The sequence below is a fragment of the Coccomyxa subellipsoidea genome (assembly GCF_000258705.1).
Source record: "Coccomyxa subellipsoidea C-169, whole genome shotgun sequence".
In the NCBI taxonomy this organism is placed as follows: Eukaryota; Viridiplantae; Chlorophyta; class Trebouxiophyceae; family Coccomyxaceae; genus Coccomyxa; species Coccomyxa subellipsoidea.
Genome location: NW_005178038.1, coordinates 2604386 through 2623997, shown reverse-complemented (window position 1 = coordinate 2623997; position 19612 = coordinate 2604386). Strand labels below are relative to the sequence as shown.

Genomic DNA, 19612 nt, shown 5'->3' with positions numbered 1-19612 from the left:
TCTGAAGTCGTTGGCAGCCTGCCAAGGGGACGGGTGGGTGGGAGAAAGGATTGAACCTTGTAGTAAGTTCAGGGTGCCTACGCCAAAAAGGCTGGCTTAACACAATTCCTAGCTTTGTGTAATATTATTCTATATTCCTAATCCGTGTGGCATTTTGATGCAGGCGAAACAAAGTTCTAGCTTGTTGGGCACATCAGCTGCAGCAGGGAACTTGGATTCCTGCTTCTAGTTGTCAGTAGGAAGGATGGCTGCGCCAAGGGCGCGGCAGCGGTTTTGTGGGCAGGTAAGGAAGCTTCATATTCTTACAGATACACAAATGGCACTCTGCTGTGGTCTCTACTCACCCTCCTTAAAGAACAAAAAGAAGTGACTCTCTGATTGCTTTGCTGCTTTGGATGGTGCAGGCCAGAAGAGCAGCAACCTTCTTGTTAGTAGCGGCACTAGCAGCGCAGCTTTCTAGCCCATGTGCAGCACATACAGGGTGAGTCGTAACACAATCTCCCTAAACTATTTTGTCCTCACCATCTTTGTCCTTGTAGAGGTGATTTCTGGCAGATATTCACATGCTCAAGCTAAAAGTCAGACTGCACTCCCAAGTGAATGGTTTCTGTCATGCTCTGCCCAGGTCAAATCTACTTAGGAGGCTTCTGCAGACAGGAACAGGGGCCAGCACAGCCTCTCAAGCTGCTGGCACTGGCGGTACTGCGGCAGCAAATAATGACTTTGTGGGCGCAGCTCAACAGACACTCAGCAGTGCTAATGCCCAGCAGGCTGGCAGCGTGGCAGCCAAACAGGCACGCCCCTTAGAACCACCCATCTTCAGGGCGAAGTCTTCCATTCTTGACCTCAGGGCTCTTAGTACTGGGCTGGATTTTCTGGAGTGGGAGTTGGGTCTGCCCAGAACATGTTCCTGTCTCATGCCCAGCAGTGCAAGGCAGGGGCCAAGTCTCTGAAATACCCAGGGTGGCGGTGAAAATATATCTGGGCCACCCTGAGAATTTCTTGAGGCCCTGTCAAGCCCTGCCTGTCTTCCTCATTGTCCTGCCTTCTAGAAGCAGGAAGACATAAGAAGTGAATCACCTTTTGCTAGATTTGCCACTTGCGGCTGTCTCAAGGATATGTCTTGTGCCGTGCAGCTCGTGTCGTCATCCACAGGCAATCTGCCAATAAATTCCAACGACCTCAACACCCTCATTCAGGGCGTGCGCGCCACCCAGGTGATCCAACCTTCCCGGCTTGCACAAACTTACTAATATTACTACACCGTACCTGCTCCTCTGGGTTGACAGCTCCCAAAAAGTGACAGCTCCTCTGCAGGCCTTAGGGATCCACGGTCCTAAGTGGTTGTGTCGGGGTGACTCATCCTCGCTCCCAATAAATGCTGGGCTCCAGGCTAGTCTATCAATACTTTGAATTGCGCGCTGTCTACCTCTAATGTGTATGTTTCTCATGATTTACATGTCTGGCAGGCATGCGCATGGTTGTGCTCAAGCCAGGCATCAGCATCACTGTCGGATGAGTGCTTGTGCTTCTGTGTATTTTGCGTTGTGCTTCGTATGGCTGAGGAGGGCAGTTATGGTGATTATTGCTCTTGCTGTGCAGACTAGCTGCATAATGTCCGCATGATTGAAGACAGCACAGGGATAATTAAGCATTCATGCTGCGCAGACGTTTGGGCAGTATCTGGCGACGCTGGGGGGGGAGGCGAGCAGGCAGACTTCTCTGCAGTCCACGCTGCAGGGGCAGAACATCGCTGGACTCTACAAGCAACAGACCACCGACGAACGCTTCAAGGTCGGCTCGCCATCTGGCTCAGTCTACTGGACCGCAGGCGCGCACTCTACACCTACTGCTTTTCGTAGTTCTTACCTGATGTGTGAAACTCGCAAGTCAAGCAGATCAGCATTAGTGGCCTCTCTCACAGGAAGTAAATATGGCCGAATGAAGTCTGACATGTGAAGATTGCATAAAAAGAGCAGCACTGGCGAGGGTTCATTGGATTACTACGTGGAACTTCAAGTGTGAGGGATGTCTGACATAGGCATTCACGCTGAAGAGCCAGCTGTGAGTGTTGGCAGTGATTGAGAAAGCATGCGGCGCGGGGGCTGCTGCATGGCGGGGACGCTTCTCCCTGTGATTTCATCATTGTGCCAAATGATATGCTGAAAAAGAGTTGTTTCTCTGCGCGCAGGCAACGAGCCGGTGCCGGCCCCAGCCCAGGCTGTGGCGGCCAATTTCGCTAACGCGCTTGCGCCGGGCGTAAACTCGCTGACTCAGTCTCTGATGGAGCTAATCCCCTCTCCGCCGCCGCCGCCACCGCCGCCCACCGTCATCCAAGCGCTCGCGCCCCTTGAGCAGGTCGGCGTAGCTCCCTTTTCTTGCATGTGCACCCATGTGGTCTGTTTGGCGTTGGCGTGCTCAGATTTTGCATGTTCCTCCCCACGACAATAGAAGGAAACATCTTGATGAACACAGGCATGTAAGTGGCCACTCCAGATTTTGATTGTCCTGAAACAATCAACCCACCTCAGAGCGTGGTTGCAAATTCGGCAGCTGGAGCCTGCTGCCAAAAGGCTGGTGTCTTTTTGGAGCACCTCAGAAGCACGCATCTTCCTCTCTGTGCATAGCTCAACAGATGTCACTCCTTTGTAGCCCGCTTTGTCTCTGAATCATGCAGCACATGATTCGGTGCAAGCTGCTGGTAGCTCAGAAGGCGCGTGCAATCCCTTTGTGGGCATAGCTTGTGCAGTGCACACAGGTCATGCACACAGGTAGCAACTGCCGGCTGCACGCAGGTCCTTACGTAGATGTTCCACACCCCTTTTGGGAGAAGCTTGGAACTGACATATTCCAAGATGCATCATCTTTCTGAAGAGAATGAGTCAGATTGGTGGCATCTTTACATGCAGGCGGCGACTCAGCGCATTGCAGACATCCTCACGACGAGCGGCCAGGCGGCGTCGGCGAACTCGGGCGCGGGAGCCGGCGCAGCGCGCACAGCGCGCGACGGGACTTCCTCCTTCCAGCAGCAGCCGGCGGCTGCGGCGCAGGACGCGCTGCCGACCGTTGCCGTGCCGACCACCTTCACGCACGATACCTGGAACGCTGAGAACTACGGGCGCAAGCTGCAGCAGGTGCAGGTACTTCTGTGTACACACACTCAAAGATATATTGTATCAAGGTTGAAGAGGAGCTTTATGCGATGGGACCGGGTCTGGGAAGTATTTGTTCAATCAAACAGAGGTTTGGTGGGCGTAGACGCCATGTTTTACATTCTACAGTAGTGTGAGCCTGTAAGGTGGACAGCAGGAGGGCTGTTGCACCCTAGCTGGGCATTCCTTCTTTCCACCACTCTCACCTGCGCTGCTTCTGGGGTCTGCACAACAGATCTGCTGCAAGGATACATTTCCAGAGGGGTCTTGCAGAAAGACATGGACATCCACTGCTGCAAATCTCATTCTCGGATGGCTCTTCCACCGCTGACATCCTGTATTGGGCGTGTGCAGTGGCAGCCAACACAGCAGCAGCAGGCGGCAGCAAGCAGCCAGCAGAACTGGGCACCTGCCAGCAACGCAGCCCAAAACCAGCAGCAGCAGGCAGTGTCACCCTCGCAGCTGTGGGCGCCCTCAACTCAGACCCAGCAGACCGCCCCTGCCAGCCAGCAGAAATGGGACAACTCCGCCTCCAACTCCAACAACTGGGCCCCCAGCGCCAATGGCCAGCAGTGGGCCCCCACAAACCAGGCCGCCGCCTCCAACTGGTCCCCCCAGCCGCAGCAGTGGTCCCCCCAGCCCCAGCAGCAGTGGGCCCCCTCAAACCAGGCTCAGCAGCAGCAGGGAACCGGCACCCAGCAGAACTGGGGCAACTCTGCATCAGCCGCTACTAACAACAACTGGTCCCCCCAGCCGCAGCAGCAGTGGTCCCCCCAGCCGCAGCAGCAGTGGTCCCCTCAGCAGCAGCAGCAGTGGTCCCCTCAGCCGCAGCAGTGGTCCCCCCAGCAGCAGTGGGCCCCCCAGGCCGCCGCCCCCACCCAGGCCACCTCCGCTGCCATGACTATCGATGGCAACCCCATCACCCCCCAGGTGAGAGATATCCCTGATTAATCATCATCGCTAATGAGCACCCCAGTCTGTTGTCAACCTCGCGTCTGCCCTGTGTGTCCCTCAGATGAGCCCACACAGGGAGAAAAATTCATCACAGGCTTCCATGTAGTTGATTTCAAGGATGGGGGTGGTTGCATGGCGAGCAAAAGGGAAGTGGGCAAAGTTAGTCAGGGAGGCCGAGCATTATATAAGGGTATCTAATGCTGCCTGCCGGCATGTGCGCGCAGGTGCAGCTGGCTGACGGCACATGGGTTCCCTCCCCCCAGCAGCAGCAGCAGACAACAACTACCAGCACAGACAAGACTGCCGCTGTGGCCAACACCAACACCCAGGTATAGTCTCAGCACTGCAGAATTGTGCAAGCTGGCTGTATGATTGGCAAAGAGCGCACGCCCAAATCATGCTCAAGCACATGGAGCAGCCAGCGTGTAAGGAGCTGCAAAGGGCACATGATGGACATTGGCTTGACGTGCAATTGCAAAGACCCTGCAAGAGACAGAGGGTCCTGAAGCCATCCATAGCCACGTCCTGGAGCATGTTTCCTCACCTTAATGCGCGCCTCAAAGGCTCCAAATACCATAGTCAGCACCATATCTGACACAATCCGTTCTGCTGCAGGGTGCAGATGCAACCCGCTCTCAAGTGACCGGTACGGGCCAGCCCAGCCAGTACGGCGCCTCCTCCGCAAATCAGGGCACCACAAATGCCGCCACAACAACCGCCACCACCAACAACGGTGAGATATCACCCCACTGCGCTGGAATTCGGAAAGCACAACTGCATGCATGCTGCACTACAGGCTCTGCTGTCCACGGCAGCAGCTGTTATACAGTGGCAACTCGGGACAAATGAAGAGGCCTGGCAAGGGGCCTGCTTGCAACTTTCAACCTCAGCTCAACCGCCTTATGGCTGTGCATGCCGCATGAACGCAGTGCTTTTTGCACTCCTTGCAAAATCCTGCTACTTTCGTGATGTGACCGCCAGACCATGTGTCAGGCCCCCACCACCGGATTAAACCAGGACGATCGGAAAGTTCTCAGGGTCCAGTGAAGCACACAACAGTCTTTTACAAGTTTCCGCACTTGTGCGCGCAGGCGCAGAGCAGTCCACGAGCGCGTCCGCGCCGTCTCCTTCCTCGTCTGCGCTGACGTTCCCTCCGGTGACGATCAACGGCGTCAACCTGCCCGGTTGGAGCCTGCCCACCTGGTCCCCCGCGCCCCCCCTCGGCCCCGCGCCTGCTTTGGCTCCCCTGCCCCTGGTACGCCCCCTGAGACCAGCTCCCATACATCCAGGAATGAGATATTCAATGGGATCTTGAAAATGACAAGGGCAAGGTATTGCAATGCCTGCAGCCATGCAAACAAGACATACCTTTGCATGCCGGTTGTAAGGTGTCAAGTAAAAACTCAAGATTGGCGGACTACATGAATCATTCTTGCAGATAAGGCATGCAAATAAATTGCCTCTTCTCAGCATGTCAATTTGCAGGGCTCGAGCACTTCTGAAGAACGATCTGTCCGTCCACCGTCCTTAATGTCGCTTCGGGAGCTCTCTTGCATGTAGGCTACATGAACAGGTACTGGGCAGGAATGGCCAGTCGACAGGCGCAATGCTACATTTCTTGGGCAGAAGTGACATGTGATTATAATTGCGCAGGCGCCCCAGCCGCAGCCGTTGCCGGGCCAGGCGCAGCCGGCAGTCAGTGCCTCCTTCCAGGACCTCACAAACCAGGTGATCTCCCCACTTGCCCACCGGCAACCTTCTCTTGCGGCAGTTTCCCGGCTGCACCCGCCTCGTCCCTTGTCATGTGTTTGGTGTGTAAGGAAGAAGGGCAAACCATGTATGTCATTCATGTATTTCAGCAGTAGTGATCAATGCCAGTGCAAAGATGACACCCTACTGAGGTTCTCTGAGAGAGGGTCAAACAGATCACCACTATTTCCTGGCAGTGGCGGATAACTGACATTCTAGATGAGGGCACCAATGCATCGTGACTGTTATATTTCATCACCATGCTATGGATCACCATCTGCATGATCAGCCCAGCAGAATACATCTTACTATGAAATGCTTTTGCCCCGGCTCGCGGGGGGCGGCACGAACACTGAGCACCGTGCCCACGGTTAGTTGAGTCTTGCTTGGATCTGGCATATCCAACAAGGGGTAGGATATGTGGCAGCCTCACCTGCAGCTTATCTGCATCCACACCCTCCCTCTTGCCAGGAACAGCAAGTGATGATAAGATAACAGTGACCACCAACACAGCCCAGCAGCAACTTTGCGCTGACATCTGACTAATACTGCATTCGCAGGGCGTCCCCCTGACGCAGTCGTTGGCGCAGCAGAGCGCGCTGCCACAGCTGCAGGCAATCGGCGGCGGCCCGGCCGTGCGGCCGAACAACAACCTGCCCGCACAGCCCGCCGGACCTGCCCAGCCCGGGCTGCCCGGCTTCCCCGCGCCGGCCGGCCCGGCCGCCATCCCCAACAACAACCTCGTCTGGGTCGGCCTCGGCGGCAGCGGCAAGCAGGGCTCCAACACCTAAGCCACCCGTTGGGCCGGGGCATCGGGCAGCTGAGCCCGGGCCAAGCTTGTCCGCAGGAAAAGCTGTCGTGAAAATGCGCCGGATTTGTGGTCTGCATGAGCCTTGCTCTGCACAGAGCGCTCCATGCAGGCAGCAATGAGGCAGCAGCAAGCAGGGCTCCACCACCAGAGCCGACCCGTCGTGCTCGGGTATTGGCTTTGTCAAACAGCCAGCGCTGGGCCACGGGTCCGTGGGGAGTCCAAATCCTGCAAGTGCTCTGCATAAGCCTGGCTCTGGAGAAAGCGCAGTAGGTTGCAATGAGGCAGCGGAAAGCAAGGCAATACTCAAGGTGCAGAAGCATGCGCACTGAGACGTAGTTCTTGAGGCCCGGCTCAGGGGCGCTTATGCTGGGCCGTCGGCTCTGTCAAGACAGCTGTTTTGGAAGTGGACCGTTGGGTATTGGAAGGGAGATATTCTTGCACGGGACAAATGGGGTTGAATGTTTTGCGAGGGCTTTGGTGGAGCAGACTGATTGGCAAATGCCAGTCATGTGTAGAGTCCTCACAAACCTCACAGTGCCCGAACCTCAGAAACTGCACAGTGCCTCGGAGCGAGTTGCAGGACATCAGGGCCTGAAATGCAACACCAGTATTTGATTTGAAGCTACCGGCTCCGCATTTGCAGGCTAGCAAAGTGAAGGGACTTTGCAAGAAGTTTATCTTGCATGCTAGATGGGGAAACATATTGGACTGATGACAGGATTGTGCAGGCTGAGTTCAACAATTTGAAGATTTGGAATATGAGATAGACGACCTATGACAGCAGTGTGTCAGTGTTTCCTGCTGGCTCTGGCAACTGTAATCATAGTCATAACCTCAATCCAGCAAGCGCTGGGGCGATGTTTTTATCTGTGCACGTGCTGGTGATCACTCAGCTGGACAGAAGTAAATTACAGCGATCCGGGTCTTGCTTTCCCTTTGTGATGCAGTCAGAATGTTTACAGCGCGCGGAAGTTGCATTAGGTGTTACATTTTGCAGCTCAAGCCTTTTGGCGGTGAAGGATGTGTTAGGCAGCGGCGTGCCCTCACACCCTGTCAAGCCTTTTGTGACGGTAGGAGCACATTGTACAGATCGAGATGAGGATGCTTTACAGGTCTGCAACTATCACCCTTCGCACCAACCCCAATGATGAGACATACGAAAACAAAATGCCAGTCTACTGGCTCGTGCATCGCATATTCTCGACCTTTGATGCTTCCTTGAGAAGGCCTTCCCAGAAAAGCTGAGGTGTCATGGCAGGAACGCCTGTGTACGACTGGGCAACGTTCAAAATGCAAAGCTGCAGGCTCAGTCCTGAAACTTGCCCACCACTTTTGCGATCTGGTGGTCCTGCAGGTCCTGTATACCCGTAAATAAGGAAAGAGAAGTGTCCAAGGAAGCACACTGGGTGCCTGCACCGTTTCAGGACCCACGTTGCGAAACAAGGAAGTGGAGGTAAACAAAAAGCTCTTGCACTTTCATGACACTGAAATCTGGTGGCTTCACACACCAGAAGGAGCCTTTCCCATCTTGTATTGGACAATTGTGATTGCTGTCCTATCTGCACCATCAAAAGGGACCAGGGCAGAGTTACTTACGTTCAAAAGGGCAACATCTATTTCAGTCATCTGGGACATTCGCTGATCAAGATGCAGACAGTAACTCTGTGATGGTAATCGCTCCTGTACATGCCGGTCTCCCTGATTGCGCATCAGGCGACCCAATGCGGAGGCGAAGGATATGGACTCTTGCACTTGTTCAGTGAGCAATGGCGGGGTAGGACTGCGCTGACGCCGCCCTTGCGTCCTGTGCAGGACTTGTAGGACGCGAAGTTTTGTCTTGAGAGTGCACAGATCTGGGACTGCACCTGAAAGGACAGCCCGCACCCTAGAGCGGCGATGACTGACAGAAGGCGGGCCTCCGCACTGCGGGTGAGTCACGCAGCTGATAACGCGCGACAGGGAACAACGCCTGGAACGTTTTTGCTTTGAGCAATTGTGGGATTGCTTGGTGCTTGCGGGCCCGCACTTGCTTGAGAGCTTACAATACGTGACGTTGCTGTCCAGGGGTCACGCTCCCTCTCTCTCGTAGCAGCAGCCTGCCTGTGCCTCGCGTCGATGTGCTTGACTGGCGCATCTGCAAGGTAAGCCGCATGTTCGTAAGAGAAGGCCCCTCTTGCGACATCTGTTCGAAAGATTGAAGGACCTCCCTCAAGCAACCACCCATCTTTTTCAATACCATCCTGGGGCTGTCAGACTACTTTTCACACAAATGAGGCTCCCCAGGCTACCAGCATACTTGATTGTGAGCTTTGGACACAAATGGGTGCGCAATGCAGTTGCTTGGAACAGCTCGTATTGAGCATCAGAGCTCAGACACCCTGAAGACACTTTCCCTTGTGCTGGGGAGCAGATCTGCGGATGACAGGACACTGCCAGCGCTGCCGGGCGTGGCAGGCCTGCCGACCCTGCCAGAGATCAACGTGCGCAGCTTCGCATCGGAGAACATGCAGCCAGTCCTGGACGCGCTGCCCAACTTTGCACCCACGCCATCCATCGACGACCGCGTGGCTGAAGCTTCCAACACAGTCTCCCAGGCCTCCAACACTGTCGCAGAGGGCATCAGGAGCGCGCAGCAGGCAGTTGCCCCGGGTGTGCAGAGTGTATCCTCGGCACTTGGCCCCATCTCGCAGATTCGTGACGCCTTCGGCGCTGCCCTGGCTCCCGCGGTGCGCCACCTTCCCATGCAGCTTCCTTCTTTGCGTGAAGCTGTTGCAGGGTTCCCCATCGAGCATGCAGCGCAGCTGCTGCGAGCCCGGCAGCTGCGGAGCAGCGCGCCAACTGCTTGCATGCTTTTCTCTGACCCATTCGCACGTTGATTGGAGGCTGGAACTTCCCAGTGTTGTGCATGCTCCCCTTTCACATGCAGTCCACAGTGCTCATTAAGAATTATGTCTGACACTGCATGTGGTCAACGGCGCAACACTTACCGGCCCGATGCTTATGGGTTATAAGTGGCAGTTGCCTTCTGGCCTTGCCCCTCAAGCCTTTGTGAGCCTTGCTTCTCTGGGACCATCCAGGCAAGCCAGAATTGGCAGGAGCTGGCCAAGCATGTGCATCCTGGCTGCTAGATGATGTGTCATACATCTTGTGAAGACTGGAGCCATGACAAGTCTCATGTGCACGTGCAGCAGCTCTCAGGTGATCCGCCGGTGCCGCCACCGCGGCCGTCCAACATCGTGGTGGCGCTTGAGGGAGAAGAGGTTGAGGCATCCTCGCCGGAACCGGCGCCACTGCCGGACCTCCCGCTGCCGCCTCTGCCGCAGCTCCCCCCGGTCCTCCCACCGGCCCCCGAGCTCGCGCTCGCCGACAGCACTGCTGCCGCCCCCGCGCCTAGCACCAGGTGAAAACTTTCGCCAGCTCATAATCTCATAAGATGACATTTGTTTCTGTCATCAGATGGCAGCTCATATTTTGTGCTTTAAGTTAAATGCTGCGCTTGTTGGGTGAGGAAGCATGCCAGCACTCGATCAAGGCAGAAAAGAATCATGTCCAATTCTCTGGTGCATGCACGCAACGCGCATGGCTGTTGAAGCCATGTTGCTCTCCATTTATTCACAACACACATTGGCCGACTCCTCAGAAACAGAGGCATGCTCTCTGCGTGTGGTCTGTACAGGAATAACATGGTAACAGAGGAAAGCTGACATGGAAATGCATGGCTGCAGGTCAAGTGAGGCGCTGCATGTTCTGGACGCGCAGGAGCAGCAGCCTGCTGAGGTGATCGCGCCTGCTCCAGTCAGCTTGGAGTACCCCAACTCAGACACCGTCGTCATCCGTATCCCCCGCCCCAGCGAGAGCGCCTCCCTGCAGGCGAGTCACCTTCCTAGTTTCTGTGTCTGCATGCAGCCGTACGAATTTTTCTGATGCGTTTGCAGCGGAACTGATTGGTTCAACAGGCTGTGACGCAGGTATTACCTGTGCCACGCATGACACTGCAATGCCTAGAAGCGCCATGTGGCCTCTCCTGTCATTCTTGCTCCCTGAACTTCGTCTTGCAAATGTCACCCCTGCACGAAGAGGGGAAAAGACTGGGCAGAAAATTAGCTCCCCATTACCATGCACGCTGGCGCACTGCAGTAGGAACGAATGCAAGTGCTGCCCTGGTGTGAGGATATTTAAGGGAGAAGGCAGTTGATTGCTTCTTGTTTTGAGTGTATCCTGTGCATGCGCGCAGGCGCGGCCGCTGGCGCTGCAGGCCATGCTGCCCAAGGGGCTGCCCAAGCCTGCCCAGCAGGCGCGCAAGCTGTCTGAGGAGGCCGCCCCGGCGCCCGCTCCTCAGGTATCATATTGACACCTCTGGACCCTCCTTGATCCGCATGATTAAGATATGCTGAACCAATGCCTGATGACCCAATCTGACTTGCGGCAAAAGATGAGCACCACCTCCTTTCTACTTTCGTTATTCTGTGATGCGAATCTCAGCCCAGTGCAATGCGCCTTGTGCATATGCCACGCACTGAAGATCATTGTCATGGCGTAACCATCAAACACCAGCCTCCCACCGTGACAAATGCTTACAAGCATCCATGGACTGACATCAGGCGTTAAAGCCGGTGTGTGTGTTCGCTGCAACGAGATCGAGTACATGGGAAGGACTTCATACTGCCTACAACAATGCTTACAGAGATTACCATGTTGTGTGCGCAGGCGGACGGCCCGCGTGGCCTGCCCGCGCTGCGCAGCGTACCTGAGCTCGGGCTGCCCGACATGCCCGCCATTGCTCTGCCGGCCGACGCCGACGCAATCCTCGCCCCCCTGCCGGCACCCCGGCCCCAGGCACGCTCCTGCCGACCTGCCTCCGTTTAGTCTTGGCCATCCGGATTCTAGTCAGGTGTCGTCAAGAGAATACGATGTCGGAATAACCCACTGTGTTGCTACCTTCCCACTGGCGTCTAATCGAGTGCTTGTGCAGCGTCCGGGCTGGGAGTGCTGGCAGCGACGCAGTGCAAGTGCCTCATCGGTGACTGATCATGATAGATTTGGTGCAGGGTCCGGAGGTTGCGGTGCTGCAGGAGGTGCAGCGCCCGTACAAGGCCTTCTACAAGGCGCTCCCCGTCCTCTCCGGCATCGGCCGCCGCATGCTGCAGCAGCCGCAGCAGCCCGGCCCTCAGCCGCGCCAACCCGGCCCCGAGCCGCGCCAACCCGGCCCCGGTGCGCGCCCCTCGTTACCGGCCCCCTCTAGCACCAAACATGCACCTGCCTGAAGTGCATCTTTTACTTCACCTCGCAGCACCGCTACAACATGGAATATTACGGTACAATAAAGCAGGATGACTCCTGCTAAGGCATGGCATGCACTTGACTCCTTAACACAGTAAGCGGCTGCGAGAGCAGAGCATTGACAACATCCTCATTACAAGAGCTGTCAGCATCTAGCAGCATCGCAGCAATCCGTTTCAATCTCCTGAGAGAACGCCATGGAAAGGGAGCACTTAGATGGTCCACTTTTTCTGATTATGTTTGTTTGGTTGTGTGGCCAACAGGTCAGCCACAGGTGCAATCCTTCCAGCAGCAGCCGAGCGGCCAGCCGGCTGTGTCCTTCCACCCGGAGATTCAGATCGACCAGAACAACAAGCAGCTGCAGCTGACCGGCGGCACCTTCAGCTTTGCTGGCAAGGAGATCAGCCTGCCCTCCATCCCCGTCGCCTTCCCTGCCATCCCGGCCCTCAACACCCTCTCCGCCGTCTACCCCAGTGCGTTCCCCCTGGATTCCTGGACCCTTGCATTGTGTTTGGGTGCTCTGCACAGGGATCCTGAGATCGCAAGCCTCGCCTGGTGTTGTTCAGAAGCATCAGTGAACGAGAGAAACTCATTAAGGACGAGATAAACAGTTGGCAGGTGTCAGGAATGTCTTGGTAAGGGCATGGGTTTTCTGCCAGCAGCCGTGCAACACAGAGCCAGAAAGACTGCACGGATACCTTGACTGCCATGCGGCACTATTTGCTAGGCATGCCATAGGCAATTCCGACATGTTTGCTCCCATGTAGCAGACATCAAAAACACTTTGCATTGAGGCAGATATGGACACCGGGCCTCCAATCTTCTTCGTTTCCCAGCGGCTCGTGCCCCAAGAAAAATTACATAATGGTGGTGTCTAGCCGTGGATTGCCATTGACCATAAAAATTGCGTCGCAGACATGGACCTGGGAGAGGCGCCGGCCCCGGCCCCGGTGGCGGAGATCCTTGCGCAGGAGTACGCGGCTGCGCAGGAGGGCAAGGCAGCGCCCTTGTACATTGACAACCCCCTCACGCGCGCATTCTCCGGCCTCATCGCTGGCCGCCGCCTGCAGCAAGCCTCCTCCGGCGCCGCCGCCCCGGCTCCCGGCCAGGCACGGCCCCTCCTTCCTGTCTCCTGGGTGCAGACTCTCTGCCAGTGTGAAAAGCGCACTGTGTTGCATGCGCCATTCTGGAAATCCAGTATGGGTCTTACCTCTTGGACCAATTTTGGGGCTCATGTTATGCTCACGTGCATTAGAGGTGGCTCTTGTCCTGAATTGTCCAAGCAAGTCTTAACTGTGTGTCGGATGAAATGAAGCTTCCTGCCATTCACTGAATGTCGAGCGTCCTCTGGCCGATTTGTGGCTCATGAAGTCACCAGACTGACGGCCGAATGTTTGCATGCACGCACAGGCGCAGGAGCCGCGCGGCCTGCCCAGCCTGCCCGCAGTGCCCGACCTTGGGCTGCCCAGCATGCCCGAGATTGCTCTGCCGGCCAATCCCGAGGCGCTGCTCGCGCCGATCCCCGCGCCCCGGCCGCAGGGCCCGGCGGCCGCCGCAGCCGCCGAGGCCGGCCGCCCCTACACCGCCCTCTACAGCGTCCTCCCCGTGCTCGGCAAGGCCTCAGGTGCGGTTGCCTGAATTTCCTTCTTCATTTTCTGTTGAAGAATATACTCACCTGCTGCGAACATGTGATCCTCGCCCAACACCATAAGGCAGGTAGTCTGCCGTGGGGAGGAAGGATGCTGGACTTTTCCTTTAGGGTTAGTTGTGCAGTGATCACGATTCTGCAGCTAATGATGTATCATGTTTTCTCGTGCTGTGAGCTAGATTTAAACAGGGTAAGAATCTCCTGTCAAGTGATTGATGAGTGGTACAGCGTTTGGATAATTGGTGAGACGAGATCGGAGCTGCTTTGCCTATGCAGCCAGAGCGTGCGTTCTGTCGAGATCAAATTCCTGTGCCTATCAAGGGGATGAAGTGTTGCATGTGCATGCATGCAGGCCGCAAGCTGTCACAGCTGCCGCCTCAGCAGGTGGCGCAGCAGCCGCAGCAGCCCGGCCCGCAGGCGAATCTGCAGGCGCAGCAGCAGCCGGCGCAGCCGCAGGGGTACCGCAACCCGCAGCCGCTGATCACGGTCGAGCCGCACGTGCTCATCGACCAGAAGAACGAGAAGTCCTTCCTGCAGAGCGCCGACATCGTGTTCCAGAACGGGCAGCGCATCCCCCTGCCCGCCGGCTTCGACCTGCCCACCACCGGCCTCTGGCACCAACTGCTGGATATTCCCCAGGTGCTTGCCCGGCTGTTCGGGTCTTCTTTGGTGTTCCTACCGCTTCCAAAGGGGCCTGCACTTGATGCAAGCTTGATAATTGGGCTTGGCAATGGCCCAATCGCATTGACTGGAGAACTCGGTAAGGGGCCATGAGTGTTGTAGACAGTCATCTTGAAGGATTGGGACTCTTGCCCTGTCTGTATAGAAGTATATCAGATTTGAATAGTCGTGGGAAGCTGCTTGTATTCAATTGCAGCCGTACATGCCTATAGTGTTCCAATATTGCCAATGCACAATACCCATCTTCCACAGACAGTCAAGGTCCTTGAGGAATCTCACCAGACCATGATATAATGCAAGACGTTAAACTAGCATTAAGACTGCTTACCTGACTGCAGGGCACCGTGGTTGACGGTCCAGTCCCTGCTCCCTTCCTGGCTCCGGCCCAGCCCAAGGCTGCTGCCCCGGCCCCGGCCGCCGAGCCGCTCCCGGCAGCCGATGAGACCAGCCCTATCTCTTTCCTGATCAAGGGGATTACCGACCTCGCCAACCGCACCGGCGGCCGCAGATTGGCGCAGCAGCCGCCGCAGCAGCAGGTTGGCCCCCTTTTTCGGTGCTCAAATGATTTTGGAGCCCAATTTTCACACGGACCCGCCTTTTATCTGGACCCCTGCTGTTCATGCTGTATATGGGGTACTTCACTTTGAGGATTATGAGTTGCTGAAGGCCAGAGGAGCGCGGGTTGGCCCTGTGCCCGAGCCAGTATTTCTTTTAAAGTTCCTTGCCATAATACATCAGGCTCCAGTGTGTCCTTGAGGTACAGTCAAGGTGCAGGTAGATGTGGCCGCATTTTCCTACCCCATGTTGGACTTGCCAGATCCAACCAGGACCCAGTCAACCGTGGGCACGGAGCTCAGTATTTGTACCACCCCCCGCCAGCCGGGGCCGTCCCTGATATGCATACTATAATTGGACGCCTAAGTTAGACATCATATGGTTACTGAAGGGCAGGGAAACATTGCAGGTGGGCCCTCAAGGGGCGCCGCAGCAGCCGGCAGCACAGCTACAGCAGCAGCCGGCGCAGCCGCAGGGGTACCGCAACCCGCAGCCGCTGATCACGGTCGAGCCGCACGTGCTCATCGACCAGAAGAACGAGAAGTCCTTCCTGCAGAGCGCCGACATCGTTTTCCAGAACGGGCAGCGCATCCCCCTGCCCGCCGGCTTCAACCTGCCCACAACCGGCCTCTGGCACCAGCTGCTGGACATCCCCCAGGTCCTTGCCCGGCTGTTTGGGTCTTCCTGATGTTGTGGTCTACTTTTTTCCAAATAATCTTGGAAGTTTACCAAAAGCAAGCTTAAAAATTTGACAACTGCAGCAGCAGAGTAGGTAGAAAAGTTTCCACAAAGGCATCTGATAGCTGACATATAAGTGGACACTGAATATTGCTTTGATGCGTGTCTGTAATGGGCAAAAGGCTAAGGAAACGAGTAGGTAGTGCTCTGTAATAAGATGTAGTTAGGCATGGCTATACCCGCTTTTCTGTCACCACTGCATCAAACCCATCTTGTAATGACAAGGCATATGACTGCTTCATCCATCCAACCTCAAGACATGGTGGCCGCACAAGGGCCTTGGTGCTGCAATATCCTCAGAGTGCATCAGAACAAGAATGCCCTTGCAATGAGATATTTGTGGCTGACACTTCTTTAGTATGTACGGCAACAGGACAACCGCTGAAGACTGCTTACCTGACTGCAGGGCACCGTGGTTGACGGTCCAGTCCCTGCTCCCTTCCTGGCTCCGGCCCTGCCCAAGGCTGCTGCCCCGGCCCCAGCCGCCGAGCCGCTCCCGGCAGCCGACGAGACCAGCCCTATCTCTTTCCTGATCAAGGGGATCACCGACCTTGCCAACCGCACCGGTGGCCGCAGATTGGCGCAGCAGCCGCCGCAGCAGCCCGGCCCGCAGGCAAATCTGCAGGCGCAGCAGCCGGCGCAGCAGCCGGCACAGCAGCCGGCGCAGCCGCAGGGATACCGCAATCCGCAGCCGCTGATCACGGTCGAGCCGCACGTGCTCATCGACCAGAAGAACGAGAAGTCCTTCCTGCAGAGCGCCGACATCGTGTTCCAGAACGGGCAGCGCATCCCCCTGCCCGCCGGCTTCAACCTGCCCACAACCGGCCTCTGGCACCAACTGCTGGATATTCCCCAGGTGCTTGCCCGGCTCTTCGGGTCTTCCTGATAATCTGTCTACGTTTTTGCAAGTTTTCTTGGGATTTCACCAAACACCAAGCTTGGGACTGCAGCAGCAGAGTAGGTAGGAATGGTTTCCACAAAGGCATCTGATTGCTGACATAGAAGTGGACACCTCAATATTGCTTTGTTGTGTGTCTGTAATGGGCAAAGGCTAAGGAAATGAGTAGGTAGTGCTCTGTAATAACATGTAGTCATACATGGCTATACCCGCTTTCCTGTTACCACTGCATCAAACCCATCTTGTAATGACAGTCAATTTTGACTGTTTCATCCTTACAACCTCAAGACCTGGTGGCATGAGGCCTTCTATACTATGTACAGCGACAGGACAACCGCTGAAAACTGCTTACCTGACTGCAGGGCACCGTGGTTGACGGTCCAGTCCCTGCTCCCTTCCTGGCTCCGGCCCTGCCCAAGGCTGCTGCCCCGGCCCCGGCCGCCGAGCCGCTCCCGGCAGCCGATGAGACCAGCCCTATCTCTTTCCTGATCAAGGGTATCACCGACCTCGCCAACCGCACCGGTGGCCGCAGACTGGCGCAGCAGCCGCCGCAGCAGCCCGGCCTGCAGGCAAATTTGCAGGCGCAGCAGCCTGCGCAGCAGCCGGCGCAGCCGCAGGGGTACCGCAATCCGCAGCCGCTGATCACGGTCGAGCCGCACGTGCTCATCGACCAGAAGAACGAGAAGTCCTTCCTGCAGAGCGCCGACATCGTGTTCCAGAACGGGCAGCGCATTCCCCTGCCCGCCGGCTTCGACCTGCCCACAACCGGCCTCTGGCACCAACTGCTGGACATCCCCCAGGTCTGTTTCATGCGCATGATTCGAACCTTAATTTTTAAGCCATGGGCCTGACTATCATTCCCCATGTCATGGGTTAGCTGCTTATGCTTGCCCAGGATAGCAAGTGGGTGCAGAGAAAGCATCGGCGAACGATGCTATGAAAAAACTTGCCTCTACCTATTCAAGTTTAGTTGGCGTCTCTGATGTGAATTGCTGCATGGCTGACTGGTAGCATGGCACTGCAGGGCACCGTTGTGGATGGCCCCATCCCGGCCCCATTCCTGGCCCCCGCCCTGCCCAAGGCCGCCGCCCCGGCCCCGGCCGCCGAGCCGCTCTCGGCAGCCGATGAGACCTCGCCCATCTCCTTCCTCATCAAGGGGATCACCGACCTCGCCAACCGCACCGGCCGGCGGCTCTCGGCGCAGCAGCCGCAGCCGGTTGTTCAGGAGCCGGAGCAGCCCGGTCCCCGCCAGGCGCCGGCGCCGGGGGTTACTCTCTCCCTGGCGCTGCGTGGCGAGACCAAGGAGACCTTTGCGCCAAAGCAGGTGCGTCCTTGAACTCTCCATGACTCTTAGGCATCCTTGGTGAGGGCCTTCCACAGGCTGCCACATGTGGGAACTCCTTGCAGCACTTTCATCCCTGCCGCCCACAGCCGTGACCTTTTCAGCGTCTTTTTGTGTCACTCTGTCTCTTTGAGTGTCTCTTTGTCTCAGAGCTGCTCTGGCTTCCACTTTGGGCAAGCCTGCACCCGAAGCATCCGTGCTGCATAATGTCCTCTTGAATACAGCTCGGATGGCACAATGATCATCAGTGCCGATTATTTTTAAATAGGCACAACAGGTTGCCCCACCTAGAGGTCATCTTATTTCACTATTGCTCCACTAGTGTACATTAGAAGCTAGAGTCAGGGCGTAGTGGATTACATGATGTGCTGACACGCGTGTGGGTGCGTCTGGCAGGAGGCGTTCCTTGGCCAGCTGGCAGCGGAGCTGGGTGTGCCGGAGGAGGCGATTTACGTCGTGCGGGTGCAGCTGGTGAGTGCGCGCGCGGCCGAGAGCCACCTGCGCATCGCGCGCGAGCTGCAGTCCCAGGCACGCCCCTTCTATTGCGTAAATTTACTATTCCTACTGGAGGCTGTGCAAGGGCGTGGGACAAAAATTGCCAAATCCGCATGTGTGGTGGGAGGATCAATGTCAGGCTGGCCAGGTAGCAAATTGCCAAGACAAATGCGAGGCTTGGCCATCGCAGAGACAAAGTGTCTGGTCATTGATCTTGCCCTCAGAGATTATATTCGCGGTGCAGTATTCCTGGCAGGATGATGTTGTTGGTGTCATCGAATTCACCTGGGATGTTGGGCGCTGAATGTAACTCAGGCATTTGACCAGCTTTAAGTTGTCTGAAAGCCACGTGACATGCCTGGCTGACATGTAATGCTTTTTACAGGTGCAGGCCAAGGAGGACGCGGGCGATCTGGTGGTGACATTTTCAGTGGAGACGGCGGAGCCGGAGGCGGCCGTGGCGGCGCTCGAGGCGGCGCTCGGCTCCGGCGGCCGGCTGACGGCCGCGCTGGCCGACACCGCAGCCGTGCGCATCGCGCCGGACTCCCTGCGCGTGGTTCCCCCCGCCGCCGACGCCTAAGGGACACCCCGCTGATGGTCCCCCCAACTCTCGGTTTCCCCTGCCACCGATGCCAGACGGACCCCAGGGGATGGGGCGGATCCTCCCATTCTCGGGGTCCCCGCCCTGTATCAGCACCACTCAGCGCGGCTGTCTTAGGTAGCCGGTGGTGTCACATGTTCTGCTGACCTGCTATCCCTTGCTCATTAGAATTACTGCGCCTTTCTGGCTTTGGTAAAAGACTCAGGGGAGTGCACTGTCAGAATGACTGTTGTACCTGCCCAGGGGCCACTTGGCAAAACAGTAACTCCCTCTATTGAGAAGTCTGTGCTCACTGAGCACGGTGTTTGGAGCAACCCGTAATATTGAGGAATGTTGGCCGCGAGAATCTTGAATCTTGAATGCAGAAACTTGGACAGCCACACTGGATCCTTCCGGAAGGACAGAGGCTCACATTGGATTTGACAGAATGGGTGAATTTCTGGACAGGATTGGATTGGTATTTTGGGATGATAAGTACTCTCAAGGGAGAAGCACACAAGGGCAGGTCTGGCTTGCCCAAACTATGGTCATTGGGATTGATAATAATAGGCAGGTTTGAACAACAACAAAGATGACATACAGCGGCTCAGATCAGGTTTCTGCGGTTTGTTACTCAAGACGATTTGCAATGCTTGTTCCTTCAAGAAGCCTAGCCTGGTACCACCTGTGAAGCTTGCCAGGGATGCATCATATGAGCTGAATAGCGAT

At 56.4% G+C, this 19612-nt stretch overlaps 2 protein-coding genes across 2 annotated transcripts; both read left to right on the top strand.

Annotated features, from left to right (window-relative positions):
• Positions 1-244: 244 nt before the first annotated feature.
• COCSUDRAFT_46999 (hypothetical protein) lies at positions 245-7500 on the top strand (the record flags this gene model as incomplete). The annotated part of the gene is made up of 11 exons (XM_005649374.1): positions 245-283; positions 1137-1217; positions 1669-1858; positions 2192-2358; positions 2910-3140; positions 3507-4082; positions 4331-4435; positions 4722-4839; positions 5198-5361; positions 5760-5834; positions 6416-7500. 11 exons carry the CDS (start codon positions 245-247, stop codon positions 6644-6646), a joined length of 1977 nt encoding a protein of 658 aa, XP_005649431.1. The 3' UTR covers positions 6647-7500.
• A 497-nt stretch (positions 7501-7997) lies between these two features.
• On the top strand, positions 7998-18883 carry COCSUDRAFT_65582 (hypothetical protein; the record flags this gene model as incomplete). Its single annotated transcript, XM_005649373.1, has 20 exons — positions 7998-8119; positions 8479-8595; positions 8731-8807; positions 9077-9392; positions 9855-10066; positions 10392-10560; positions 10901-11005; positions 11374-11526; positions 11715-11877; positions 12210-12419; positions 12862-13082; positions 13357-13570; positions 13947-14233; positions 14614-14811; positions 15240-15488; positions 15975-16424; positions 16829-17266; positions 17491-17790; positions 18205-18354; positions 18689-18883. The coding sequence occupies exons 2-20, from the start codon at positions 8563-8565 to the stop codon at positions 18881-18883; spliced, it is 4140 nt and encodes a 1379-aa protein (XP_005649430.1). The 5' UTR covers positions 7998-8119; positions 8479-8562.
• Between the last annotated feature and the right edge of the window lie 729 nt (positions 18884-19612).